General features: G+C 24.7%; 2 protein-coding genes across 2 annotated transcripts; one reads left to right on the plus strand and one right to left on the minus strand.

Annotated features, from left to right (window-relative positions):
• Window positions 1–7,979: 7,979 nt before the first annotated feature.
• Window positions 7,980–12,505, plus strand: Bma-nck-1 (Uncharacterized protein; the record flags this gene model as incomplete). Its single annotated transcript, XM_043075834.1, has 10 exons — window positions 7,980–8,099; window positions 8,914–9,051; window positions 9,380–9,472; window positions 9,699–9,830; window positions 10,294–10,401; window positions 10,561–10,666; window positions 11,051–11,154; window positions 11,258–11,373; window positions 11,893–12,025; window positions 12,299–12,505. 10 exons carry the CDS (start codon window positions 7,980–7,982, stop codon window positions 12,503–12,505), a joined length of 1,257 nt encoding a protein of 418 aa, XP_042931768.1.
• Window positions 12,506–13,937: 1,432 nt separating this feature from the next.
• On the minus strand, window positions 13,938–15,257 carry Bm5407 (Uncharacterized protein; the record flags this gene model as incomplete). Its single annotated transcript, XM_043075835.1, has 4 exons — window positions 13,938–14,072; window positions 14,150–14,278; window positions 14,629–14,781; window positions 15,045–15,257. The coding sequence occupies 4 exons, from the start codon at window positions 15,255–15,257 to the stop codon at window positions 13,938–13,940; spliced, it is 630 nt and encodes a 209-aa protein (XP_042931769.1).
• Window positions 15,258–15,301: the final 44 nt, after the last annotated feature.

Here is a 15,301-nt window from a genome sequence, read left to right on the forward strand (position 1 = left end):
CTGTTACTGTTTATGAAAATGATATTTTCTTCTGTTATTGATGGTCATTTAGATGATTATTTTAACTAAAAATATTAATTTTCAAATGAAAACAAATAGATATGAAATGTGGAATGTTTTTTATTTGATTTTAATTTAAATGAATTAAATTATTTATTAAAATAGAATTGAATTTTAACTGAAGGGAATAAAAATAATAAGCAATCATATGAGTCCTATTAAATCTATCTGTTTCATTCATTCTTTCTCTCTCTCTCTCTTTCAATTTTAGTAGTTTATTAGTTTTTATTACAATTTTTGCTCATTTCAATATTTTTTTCCTTTTTCCTTTTTTTTAAAAAAAAAAAAAAATTAAATTATTCAAATGTTATGCTATACGATAAAGTTTATTCCAATTACAAATTTAACCATAATTTTAGTTTCATTAAATAAAAGTTAATAAAATTATTGAAGTTTCCATTCTTTTAGTGTTAACAATAAATATATGCTTTAGCCCTTTTCATAGCCAAAACATTTTGAATTTACAAATGAGCTTCATTAGGAAGGCTTCTTCTTTTCATTTAAGTACTACTATTCTATGCTAATGGAATATTATGTTAGAGAATGTCCAAATCATCATGAATATATCAATTGATTGAAAAAAGCTCAAATTTAATTTGTACTTTCAAATTTAACTTTTTAACATTATTTGCTCCTTTCTAGTAGTAAATGTACTTTTCTTATTTTCATTATGTCGTCATCAAATGTCAGTATTTATTTCAGTTTTTTTTTTTTTTTTTTTTAAAATGATAAATGGAAAGTGATTCTTTCTATTTTTAATAAATTGCTACGTATTATCTATCTATTTAAATTTCTCATTAAATTAACATTTTGCATTCGAAAATTTTTAATTCAGTTATCATTGGTCATTGGTCATTGTAAAATTTTTGTTATTCTTTAATTTATTCCATTTTTTTTTTTTTTTTTTTTTTTTTTTTTGTTTCACCTTTAATACAATATTATTTCTCTTTTCTCTTTCATTTTTTTTTTTTTTTTAAATTTATATTTTAAAATCCATTTCCATTTAAATTCATAAACTTTCTCTTATCTTTAAACAATCAATCCCTTTATATCTTTTTCATTTTTTCCAATTTTACATTTCGTGATTTTCAACCACTAATGCTTATGTTTAAAAATTTCTCAGACAATTTCAGATTTGATTTGTGTCATTTAAAAAGTTTTCAGTGCTTCATTGAAGACTTCAACAGAAGTACATATTGCACAGAGTTTTATGAAATGAATCAGTTTGTAAATCTATTTTAAAGGATCAATTAACTAACTTTCGTACACAATCAGACATTCTTCTTTACAACACATTTTTTTTCAACTTTTTTCTTTTTCCTTTTTTCTTTCTTCGCATGTGCTAAGGCAATAACATCTGTTCAAAAAGTGAAACTAAATAATTTTTAACTCAAAAATTTCTTAAAAAGAAAAAAAAAAAAAAATTGTAAAATGAAATAATATTAGAAGTGTAACATAATGATATTAGCTTATATGTTAAACTGTGAAATAATAATTAAAAAATAGAAAAATTGATCTAACAGATTTTGATAATCAGAAATGTCAATCATAGCCAAAACTACCGAAAATTGCTGTCAATTTGTCCACTTCGTTTTTACCTTATTGTCATTCTGTCATATAACAGTTCATCTCACAATCTTTCCTCTCAAAATTTTCATCTTCGATCTTACTCATATTACCAGTTTTGGAAGAATTGTTTTAATTAAAATCACTTCACCATAATTTTTGCTATTTTTAAATTAAATATCTCTTTTTGATCCAAAAATTCAAAAAAAAAAAACAAAAGAAAAAAGACTCAAAAAAAAAAAAAAAACAAAAATGTTATTTCTGTAAAGATTGGGATAGTTTTGATTTTGATTTAGTAAAATATCTCTAGGTGATTGGAAAAATTTGATTGAAATAATAAATTAAATTTTGGACAATTTTAATTGTCAAAAAAAAAAGAAAAAGTGGTTGAATTAAAAAGAATTATTATTTCTTCATCTATAAAACGGTTAATTTAAAGAAATAATCAAGCTGATAAAATTTCAAACTTTCCGGTCCTAAACATCTGGTCAATTTTACTCACACCATATATATATATATATATATATATATTATTAAAGAAGAAAGAGAATTATTTATAATTTGTTTTTTTTTTTTTTTTTTTTTTTTTTTCAATATAGCTATGATAAAAAATGATATCCAGATGGTTCAGATTATTTCTATTTAATTTCATTGAGTTTAATTTTACTTCGGTTTCAAATTAATTCCTTTCTAAATTCCATACCATTGCTTGCTTACTCATCCAATCATCAAAATGACAATACCATTTGATGATTTTTGTACAGTCAATAAATAATGATTGATCACTTACTACTCTAAAGAAACCCATTTTTCATTTTCAATACTGCTTTTGCATCTTATCGATGATTCTTTTGCTATATTGTTTACAATTTTGAATGAATGATTTGAAGTAGCTTTAGTATTACCATTATTTTTCCTTTCTTTTCTTTCTCTCTCCCTCCCTCTCTCTCTCTCTCTCCCTCTTTTCATTCATTTATCTAATGTCTCTTCTAATTTAAAAATGAGAGAAAAAAAAAAACAACAACAAATCAGTCTGTAAATGACAACTGTAACTGTGAAATGTGTTTAAAATAAGCAAATTTAAAATAGCTAATATTGTTTCAAATATGACATTGATGATAAATGGAATAATTTAGATAGCATTTGATATAGATGGCATAGATTAATGTTATTTATTTTAAATAACAATTATCATTGTGTATAAATTTATCTCAAAATTATTTAATTTCAGGATGTATTTTTTTTTTTTTTTTTGTTATTATTATTTACATTTGCTGCTAAATATTGATGCAAAGATTGTTAATTATTATTGCTATAAAAAAATGTTAATTATTCAATGTAAAAATTGTCACTGCTAATTTACATAAGTAAGTTTTGATGTTAGTAGATGTAAAATTATTATGAAGAATTAATTTTCAAAATAGCATATGTTGTATTTTTTGTCAACACTTATGAATGAGTATTAAATAAGCTATTAACTTTCCTATTTTCAAATCTTTTTTTTTTTTTTTTTTTTTTTTTTTAAATCAATGCTAAACTATAGAAGACTTAAATTTATTATAACGGCACTTCTAGGTCACTAGGACTTTCTCTCTGTTCATCTTATTCTTCTTCATCTGATCTTTTCTAATTTATTACACAAACTACTGATAGTAGCAGTAGCAGCAGTAGCAGCAATAACAGTAGTCACTTCCCATTCTAATTTTAAAATTTAAAATTTAAATCCACTCATTCATGACTACTGCAATAGGTTATCCATCCGTACTGTTCGATATGTTGACGATGTCACTGAGATTATATGTTTATTTCTGATATTTATTTTCTTAAAAAATACTTAATATTTATTTAATAAATAATGAAATTTGATTAGAATTCACATAAAACTTTAATATTTTATCTGTTTATTTTTTATAGAATGTTCTACAAATAGAAATCAGTAAATAAATAAGAATTTTCTTATTGATAAATAACTTATAATTTATTTGAATTTAACATTTAGTATAATGAATATTCCTTTATTATTATTATTATTATTATTATTAACTTGCATATAAAATTTCTTTATTTAATATAGAATAATGAAATTTATATATAGAAAAGTATTTTTTTTTTTTTTAATTAATCGAATTTTATCAGTGTAAAAAATAAAAAGATGATAAATGATAAAATGGATTAGAATTGCAAGAAAATTTAAATAAATTAACTTAAAATTAAAAAAAAAAAAAACCATATTACGAATCTATTTTATTCAAGGAATGATTTTCTTGCTTGCTTTAAATGACTGGAAACATTGAATATTCTGTCATCTGACATCAACACTTCTAGATTTTTGTTGACACTATTGAACAAATAGTGCTATTGTACTCTGTTGTTAACAATGAAGAATTTTAATATCTTGAATGATCATCTAAATGTTATTAATTGATTCTTCTACTTAATCCATCTATTTTGTCATATTTTAGTCTATCAAATAGTGTCAATTTTTAAAGTTTTCAAATTAAGTAATTGCTTATTAAGTAATTTTCAGAATCTAACTTTTTTTCAGTACTTTGATCATTTAAAAATTTAATTTATAATTTTTCAATTCTAATTTTTAAATTGAGATTTTGATATGGTAATTTTTAGATGGCAGCATAATAGTTATAAAATAATGATTACGGCTATGTATCAGAAGTATCAGCGACAATATTCATTTAGCAGTTTTAAATATTTTTTTAAATATCTTTAAAATTTCATCTGCTAAATGAAGCCGAATGAAGCTTTTTTTTTTTTTTTTTTTTTCATTTATTGATCTGATTCATTCATAGAAATCAAGTTTGAAATTATAAATGAAGTAATTGGTTTTTATCAAAAGAATTTGTTCAAATTGTAGCATTGGTTATGTTCAGGATGCTTTACTTTTTCATAATTCAATTACTTACACTATTTAATTTTAGGAGATTAAAAAGAAGAGGAGTAGACTTAAGGTATATTAAAGAGGAAGAAAACTAACCAAAGAAAGTAATAATATTTGAAATTACTATTCAAATATTATTTAGGTCATAAAAGTCTAAAATTGTTGGCTAATTGACACATTTGTAAAAGTTTAGTCGTATTATGTATAATGTAATGCATTTGTATTAAGCAATACTGATCAGTTTATTTTCCAATTTTGCTAAACATTCGTTTAAAATTAATATCATTAAAAAAAAAAAAAAAATTAATTGATCGTACAAAAATTTGCAAAAATTTTTTTTTTCATTTTGTTGAAAATTTTGTGGTGAAATATTTCATTTGGTTATTTTCTTTTTGTTTTTCTTTTTTTTTTTTTTTTTTTTTTTTTGCATTTATAATTTTTGTTAACAAAATAACAATATTGATGGATAGTTAGGAAAAAATAAAGAAAAGAAATGTTGAAAAAAAAAAAAAAAAAAAAAAAAATAAATATGAAATGGAATTAGGCTTTTCTCCTCATTTTATTCATTGCCGTTAATGTTGGATTAAAAATTTTTGAACACAAATAGAATTCTTTCACTCTGATGAGTTTTCCGATACTCGTTTGATCCATTTTTATCTTTTCAGGAAATTTATTTCTCGGTTAATTTATTCTCTTCTTTTCTACTCTCTCTCTCTCTCTCTCTCTTTCTCTCTCTTTTTTTTTTCCTTTTTGTTTCTTTTTTTCAAAAAAAAAAAGCATAAATTGGAAATGTATGGTTTTCTTTTTTTTTTTTTTTTTGTCTAAGCAAATGAATTGTTTGACAAAATGACAATGTTAGGCAAAATAAATCAAAAATTTTTTGCTTATTTCTAGAATGATTGGCATTTTTTTGATTCAATCAAGTGGTAATTATTTATCTTTCGAAAAAGTTCGATTATTATTTTTTTTTTTTTTTTTTCAAATTTCATTCCAAAAATTAATGATTACTTTTTGTGGTAAATTTATGTATCTATTTAAACAGAGATAATTATATTTTACAATGAAGTATGTTTTGTAAAGTAAAATAAAGTAAGTTTTAAAAATTTTTAAATTCTAGTATTAACAGAAGAGGAAAAATTTTTGTTGTTATTAATTAGCATTAATTCTATAATAAGTTGAATTAGTGACAAAATTCACAACAAAATTAGGTGCTATCTTTTTGCTCTAATGAAGAGAGAGGGAGAAAGAGAAAGAGAAAGAGAAAGAGAGAGAGAGAGAGAAAGAAAGGGCAAATTTAATTAAAAATGACAAATTAAAAATGTTGATGAGATGTTATCGGAAGAGATTGGATGAAGAAGCTTTTCGAATAGATTTTCATACTGATAAAAATTTCAATTGAATAGCAAAAAAAAGAGTGAAAGAGAGCAGATGATAAATTTTGTTCGTCTAAGAAAACATTTAAGTCTATTTTCAAGGTCATATATATTTCATATTTTGGCAAACCAATCATTGTTAATTTAATGTTTGAAAAAAGATACTTCTTTTTTTTTCTAATATCTTTGTAATGAATACTTTTATTTACTTTGTTTTTGTTTTTTTCGTATATATTATTGATTTTTCTTTCAACAAATCATATGAAAAAAAGAAAAAAAAAAATTGTTATTATTAATTTTAATTAAGATTCAAATTTGAGAATTTCATTTGAATTAGTAATTGATGAAATGATACTAACATTTTTTTTTTTTTTTGTGTTGCTTTTGTTAAATTGATCAATTTAGATGACTAATTTTTTCTTCTTGAACCATTATATACCATCAAAATTTGCTTCTATTAATTTTTTTTTCTCTCTCTCTCCCTCTGTCTCTGTCTCTGTCTCTCCCTTTTCTTATTGACCATTTTGATCATTAAAAGATTCAAAATGTTTTATAATCAATGCATTTAAAAGATTTCAATTTTTTTTTTCTCTTTTAAATAATCGGGAAAATTGGAGAGAATCTCTGACAATTTATATTTTATAAAATATTTTTTTTTTTTCAATTTTTTTCCGGTTTCTTTGTTTCTTTTTTTTTTTTTTTTTTCATTTTTTATTTTTTATTGCTAACGTTCTGTTAAATTGTTTTCTTTTTAATTGCAAAATTGTTTCATCTTTTTTTCTCCACAATTTATTACTTTTAACATGTGAAATAAATAGAATGGAAAATGAATAATTATTGGAAAGAAAATTTTTCTTAAATTTTAAAATTGTAAAAAAAAAAAATTTCAAAATTTTTTTTAAATTATTAAATGTGATAAATAATAGGTGCATACATTTTCCTTATTCATACTGTAAAATAAAAGATACGTTATTTTTGCATGACGCGTTCGTTGGGCGAATTTTTTGCAATTGTATCAATTAGCGATGAGAAAGAGAGTGGAAGGATTCCATTTTAGCGGTTTCAATATTTCATTTCGGTTTTACACCGGATGTAGTTTCAATATTTCATTTCGGTTTTACACCGGATACGTTCCTTCAATTTTTTTGCCGGATTATTCATTCATTTATTTGATGATTTTCAGCTACGATAAAGTCTCAACAATCACAACAACAACAATAGCATATTTATGCAAAATAGGTCAATTTAAATCCGAAAATGGAAATGTTTTCTAAAATATGACACATCCGGTGATTAATTTTTAACCGTAAAATTTTTATTCACTATTAGCTTTAGCAATTTAAAAGTGTAAATTAAAATGAAAATAGGTGATGAAATTTTCGGATGCATTAGATGTATATGTATGGTTTATGTATTTGCTATTATATAAACAAATAGATATAAATATAGCTGTTATGTTTTTTTTTTTTTTTTAAATATGTCTAACAAAATATTTGAAACATTTCTGATAGTTTCAATTGCTTTTATGATTTGTTTGCTTAATATTGTTGTTTGAAAAAATTTATGAGTGATCAACTAGTAATGAATTGTTTGCTAAGTTATATGAAGCATTAGAGATTGAAAGTTGTTCAAATTATAATGTTTTGTTGCGTAAATCATGTGATTTCTTCTTATAACTACGTTTTATTTTAACTTTTTTTGAAGTATTAAAAAAATTGTTGATCCATTTGAGTGTTGTTTTATTTGTTTAAAGTAATTCATTCGATTTGTTTGCATTGTTTACATACACTTTATCTTTAAATCTTTTGCCGTGTATCGACACTTTTGACATTTAAGTCTGTTATCCTTTTTATTTATTAGTTTGCATAAATTTATTTGTTTACTGATATTTCCTGTTCATTTCCTGCTATGGTTATGTGTTAGTAAATATTTAACTAAATTGAGGCTTCATTTCAGGTGTAAAAGGAAAGAAGCAGCATAAATTTATTGCACTTATTTAAGAGAACTCTTTATTTTACTAAGTGCTGCTAAATTTAATTAAAAAATAACCACTGTAACAGTATTGCGAGAAGATAACGATAGCGATGAACGATGATGTTTTCGTTGTTGTCAAATATGATTACAATGCACAAGAAGAAGGCGAACTTACAATTAAAAAGAACGAAAGACTTAAATTAATTGATGACTCCAAGAATTGGTGGAAAGTACGTTACTGTTTATTCCTATTAATCAATTATAATTTAATAAAAATTTAAAAAAAAAAAATTTTTTTTTTTTTTGATTTATTTGGAATGAATGTGAGAGAAAACGATAGATTGATAATGTAAGTTTACTGGGATTACGGAGATTACATATTCAGTTATAGTTGTCTTGAAACCTCTACTCTTTGGAGAGATTTTCAATATTTAGCATATTTTTTAGCAGGCGTTGGTCGATTTAACTCTCTGAGCAATGGGAAATAAAGCGTCAGAAATAATTTATGTCCTATGATCTATGCTTAGATATGATAAATGATCCCGATAAAAAATGCGTTGTTATTCATAATAATGGAATATTAGATATAGGACAAGCTTTTGCTTTACTCATTTTTTATCTCATTCTTTTGCATTTGATTGCTTTTTTTAAACTGCTTTGTTTTTTTTTTTTTTTTTTTTTTTTTTTTTATTTTCACCTAGTCACTTTTTTTACACTATAAAAAGTACAGTTTTTCTTTTTGTTAAACCGCTAATCATTAACAATCTTCTCGATTATCTGTGAAGCACTTTAACTATAGAAAAATATTGATAAGTCTCTTTTTTTTTTTTCGTCTTTTATTCTATGATCAATGTGCTCAGTTTCAGTTGTATATCAATTTTTTTTTTTTTTTGCTATATATAGTTTTGGATAAAGACATTAAATTTTTCTTTTTTAATCGGTTTCCCATTCCATTTCGTGACTTCAGTTTTTTGCAAATCAGAATAACAGTCTTGCAAAAAGGATAATGATTTGTTGAAACGTTGTATAAATATAATATTATAGGTTGTAAACGAAGAAGGCATCGTTGGTTTTATTCCATCGAATTATGTTCGCAAAGAATCATTTGTGGAAAAAGCAAAAGGAACAATTAAAGGGTTTGGCAAGACGAAATCAAAAAGCAAAACAGCTGATTTCAATCAGGTAAATGATTATCATTTAGTAAATATGTGATATGACATCAGAAAGTTCCATTAATTTGGTATATCTTTAATTTTGATTTTTTTTCTTTCCCTCACTTTCTCTTTGTTTAGAAAATTTGATTGTATTAGCGCAGATATTTTGAAAGAATATGAATATATTAGTATATATTTTAGTGGCGTATATTGTATTCTAAAGTATTGTAAAATCCTTCTATGCTTATAACCATTGTAGCATCAGTTGGTGATCTGCTTTAAAACCAAAATAATAAAGATATGACCAAAATAATAAGTAATTTGACACTGTCATAATTATTTGAATATCATTACAGGCTTCCTCTTCAGAGCTCATTATCAGTCGTCCAGCATTAGCCGCTGTTTCTGGAAATGGTAGTTTCGAAAATGGTTTCAGTAGATCAGTTAAAGTACTAATTCTTTTTAATTGTTGTTTTTTGGTATTTCTATTTCTGCCACAAGTTTTTTGAATATTTTGTAAATAAAATTGTGGTACAACTTGACGATGGAAAGAAAATCGTTTATATTTATTGAATTTTTCAGTGTGAATTTTTTAAGGTATCGTGAAAAAAGGATGGGAAAACTTATAAATTTATCTTCATTTATTTGCTATCAAATAAATGAATTTTTATTTAGGTGGGTGGAGTAATGTCACAAGCTGTTGCAAAATATTCTTATGAACCACAGCGAGAAGATGAATTAAGGTTATGCAAAGGTGATGTTGTTACAGTTCTTGAGAAAAGTTCCGACGGCTGGTGGAAAGGAAAGGTAATTAATAGCCTATATTGGCATGCATTTTAAATTAGTTGTGTTTAAACCTTCGACACTTCAAAATCATCTTTTAAAGCTCTTATTTTACCTAGAAGTTATTTTTTACTTTTTTTTTTTCTTTCACTTTTAGTGCATACCGTTCTAGTGAAGTTTTGTTATATATTGTTGAGCAATTCACTACATCATTTTTAAACAATATAATAATTTTTCAATAATTATTTTCATTATAAACATTTATATATATGATATGATGTGATAAGCTGACGACTGAATGTTTACATGTATTGTTTCACTTTTCATCATATGCACAAAAAAAGTATCTTCATTATCACATTGACCGTAATTCTTTCGGATATTTATATTATGAAAAATACTAAACAGAAAAGAGAAGAAAATACTTCGCACGGGAAAATTACTTATGAATGTGAAATATTAATTAAGCGAGATGCTTTTGTTTCAGTGCCGAGAACAAATGGGATGGTTTCCTTCGAATTATATTGACGAATCTCCTTCAAATACTTTTTCGACTCCAAAGACTAATATCGAAATAGGGAACGGTCTCAACAAGGTTCAATTTTATTATTATTATTTTTTTTTTCACCCTCTTATGAAATAAATTCTCTTTAGTAGTTTATATATTCTGTGCGGAATGCATATTAAATATTGAGATGCTTCAAAAGATGAAGAAAAAGCTTTTCTAACTTTTGAAAAAAAAAAAGTTTTTTAGCCTCAGAATGGACTCATCATGTTGCCTTTGCAAAGGGTCCTTGAAGTAGTCGTTGCATTATATTCATTTGAAGCCCAAAATGCAGAAGAATTATCATTCTATAAAGGTAAGTAGTGAAACATATATTGCCAGCAATTTGCATTAAAGTAAAAATTATGCCATTTAATGTTATTAGCTGCCACAGGTATATAATTTAGTGCCTAATTTTATGCAGTTTTCACAGAAATAAATGTCTTGATATTTGTATAATTCTATGGATTTAGAATCCAGTTAAGAATGGTAATATTTTGAAGTGAAATTGTATTTCATCGGTGATTTTTTGTGTAGAAAACTGAATCCTTTAATTTGTAAATTGAATTTTGTTATTAGTTACATCTTCTTTAATATTATTTTATAAGCAGTATAGTCAAATTATTGTTACCATTTAGCAAATAATTTTTTACGCTTTCAAAAATTCCAAAAATGAAAAAATTAAACCTAATATTTTTAGGAGAGCGTTTGGAAATTATCGATCATCCAGCTCATGATCCAGAATGGTGGAAAGCTCGAAATGAAAAAGGTTGTACAGGACTTGTACCAACAAATTATATTGAGGTTAGCTGATCAATGTTCTGTTATAATTATTAACTTTATTCCTTTATGTACTATTCAAACGTTAATTCTTAGAGCTTGTAACAGTTGAATATTTTCATTCTAGGTAGTGGATTCAAATCCGGATCCAAATGTGAATCATTTTGTTTCGTCCGTGTCAGAGCGGAGATTGAAAGCTCCATCTAGTAACAACGGAATTACTTCAGCAATTAGAAATGGCAGGTTAGTTTCAGAGAAAAAGGAAAGGTTGTACAGGGCTTGTAGTTTCGGAGAAAAAGGAAAAAGTTAGTGAGAGAAGGTTGAACCAACTTAAGTGGAATTTGTCCTTCAAAAATAAGTCTAGCCATAAAAAGTGCAAGAAAATCAAATTGTAAAGTTCTTATGCAATCTTCATTACTATTGTTTATTGCACTCATGTGATTTTTCGAGGGTATGCTTTTGATTTTTCTGTTTCTTGGATTTGCATTTAAAATTTTACGTTTACAATGCAAATTGAAAATTTGAATGCTTTATTCTCTAATATAAGTATGCTTGAACAAAGCATTTATAATAATCAAAATTTAAAAATATAACGCTGTTTGATAAAGATTGGATTTTATCGTAAAACGCCAGAGACTTTTTTATGTTTAGTTAGCAGTGAATTTGCTATTTTTTTTTATTTTTGGTTTAAATTAATCTTATTAATCTTATTTTTTGCTTTTAAATAATAAATTAAGAAAAACTGATACAGATTTATTGCAGCAATTCTCGACTCACTGGTCCTTATGCAAATCAACCATGGTATTATGGAAGATTGTCACGTGACGAGACTGATGCATTATTGAATGCCCGTGGTGTCAATGGTGATTACTTGGTTAGGGATAGTGAAAGTAACGTAAGTAAACTTACATTTTTGAAAAATTTTATCTGAAAACATTAGAACATTTTAATGCTTCTCTGAATGAGGAGAATGATGGTGAAAGTTTGTACATAGGAAGATTAACAACAATTTTTGGTAAGAAATTTGAGGCAAGAAATGTTTTACAATGTATATTATCCTCTTCCTCTCATCTCTGCTTCAATTTTTTTTTTGAGAAGAAAAAAGATTAAATTAGGATATTATTAGGTAAGCATAAATTTTATTGCCTTATAAGAATAAAAATTTCAGCCAGGTGATTATTCGATTTCACTGAAAGCAGCAGGTCGTAATAAGCATTTTTGGGTACAAGTGGATACTACGAACAAATCTTTTAAAATAGGCACTCGAACATTCATAACTATGGATGATCTATTGAAACATTATATGGCAAGTCCAATTTATACAAATGATAAGACCAATGAACGATTGTTTCTGATTAAACCGCTGCCAAGATGAATAAAACGTATACATAAACGGAACGGAATCATCTGATATTGACGGGTGCTTTCAGAATTATAACTGCTTGCCAAATTAATTCTTTTTGGAAATATATTTTTATCTTAATTCATCGTCTTCACATTCCTTTTTCTCTTTCAGAATTTTGTTTTCTGTAAAAATTTCCATGCTTTCAAAACTTAGCATTCTTTTTCTTTTTTTTCTTTCTTGAAAGACTTTTAGTAACTCCTGCCATAAGCTAAATAAATTAGCTTGAAGATTGTTTTGTTTATAGGAAGCGAAAGCTCTTTCCGCTTTCTAAAACATTTTATTTCTTTCATTTCCAAACTATTTCCTCACATAATTATTTGTTATGGAATGAATATTGTTCTTTATATTTCAAATTTTCATAATTTATAAAAATATAATCTAAAACAGTGAATTTTGGAATTCATGAGCAATTTTTAGATGTTTATAAAAGAAAAATAAAACCTTTCTACAATGTTTCTCTCAGATTTTTTTCCCCATATTTAATGTGTATATAATTTTTTATTTAGTTGCTGTAAATTCTCATCTTTGAGAATATCTTTTTTTTTTTTTTTTTTTCTTTTGTATGAAAGTTGAAAGGAAAAATTCTGTTTTTAGAAATTATATTTTCAAGCACTCAATTAGTATTTTTGTTCACGCCGTTTCGCAAAAAAAAAAAAAAAAAAAAAAAAATTACTAATTATTACTAAATTATTCATTCAATTTGTCAAAATTATAGTAGTGGAAATTTTGTATACTTTGTATGGACAATTACTTCATTCAATTATATTTCCACAAACAAAATGGAAATATTTTTACACACATCCCTGAAATGAGAAGTGGGAGCGTTGAAAATCATAATTGTTATTATAATTATATTTGTTAACAGTGATATAAATTGGGGTAACATATACATCATATCTGGAAAATTTGTGATATATTAATAATTTCTTGTTCGATCATTAAATGTGTCACTTTTCTTTTTCCTCCTAAATTTGACAATGATACAAAATTTTTGAGGACAATCATTTAATGCATTTTTAACATGAAAATAATGAACATATCAATTACTTAACAATTATCTTCATTTTTTTTTTTTTTTTTAATGGAATTAAATACAAAGCAATAAAATTATGCTATTATTATTATTATGAAAATACTCCACTCTTTATCTTCTTCTTATTATGAATAATTCAGTATTTTTTTTTTCTTTCGTTCTTTCTTTTTTGACCGAAAAGAGTTAAAAAAATAAAAGTATTTGAGCATTTCTGAAGTTTATTACCATATTTGTTGTTATGTATAATCGTAAATGTAAAGTTTTTTTTTTTTGCTTTAAAATTTAAAGTTATTAATTATCCAAAAATAGGCTAACATTTTATTATTTTTATTTATTTATTTTTCATAATTTATTTACAACATTACAAAATTACATTTCTCGTATGCCACTATGATGACAATACATAATAACGTTCCAGTTATACATACATGTGGCATCTTCCATTGTAATTTGTTCGATGGCTGTTCCAGTTGGATCGCACATCCTTAAACATCGACTACCTACCTGTAAAATTAATTAATTAATTAGTTCATAAAAGGTTAATTTAGGGTTAAATTATCAATCATAAATGCTATGCATACCTGAAGTTGTGGATCGTTTAAATTTAAATGTATGCAACATTTTCGATTATCACGATTCTGTGATGCACAATAAAGAATGCTAGATAAATATTCTAGACCACATTTCCTTTCACGTAGTATTGAAACGAGCTAAAATTTTAAATTTTTGTTATGTTACTATCAAATTATATATTACTTAATTATTTAAGTATTATAATGCTCAAGATTATTTTATAATTATCATATATTGCTCTCTCTTTTTTTTTTTCTTTTTTCAATTACAAATCATTACATAAATATATGTATGTGAAAGTAATTTGATTGAGACTTTTCTTTTTTTTTTAAAAAAAAAAAATAATTATTTTAAAATAATCTCTTAATTCTTATTATATCTAAGAAGTGCAGTAAGCTGAAACAATCTATTAAATATATATATATGAATATAAACAAAATTAAAAGTATAAATTTTATGAAAGAATTGTTTGATAAATAAATTTTACCAATTCACGTGTGACATTTTGATTGGTTTCATAAACACATAATGAACGACATTCCTTTGGTACATAAATATTGCAACATGATTGAAAAAGTTTATCAGCTACACCTCGACTGGTACATGGTTTGTATCCTAATTCAGCGGTACCACAAAGAGGCTAGAAAAAAAAGAAATCTGAATTCCAACATAAATTTTATAGGTAAACTTTTAGTAGTAGTTAATTAATAGTGTGAATTTTATTTCAAAATACACAGTAAATTCCCAAAAAAAAAGTCTTTTTTTTTTGGAATTCAAATCGGTTTAATTTTATTTTACAACACTTTGATCTTTTCAAATCGATTTAACTTTCTCTTATAACATTTTGAACATTTCCAAATTTAAATTAAATTAAGAATTTAATTTGAGAAATATATTTTCTACCAATGATTGACCACGAAATGCTGCATTTGGTGATCGTTTCAGGTCACTTTTCTGTTTCACACTACGCTTAAACATTAGAATTTTACGATCTGGACATTTGATAAGAATATGCTTGAAGCAATGCTTTGGGACACAATCAGATGTCCATCTCATCGAGCAACATCCTGATATTGGAATATGTGGACATTGTTTTAACTGCAATTTATCAGTCATTTAATTTAATTACTGATAAATTAGTGGTGTAGTTAAATTGAATG

This window comes from Brugia malayi (assembly GCF_000002995.4).
Source record: "Brugia malayi strain FR3 genome assembly, contig: Bm_v4_ChrX_scaffold_001, whole genome shotgun sequence".
Taxonomy (NCBI): Eukaryota; Metazoa; Nematoda; class Chromadorea; order Rhabditida; family Onchocercidae; genus Brugia; species Brugia malayi.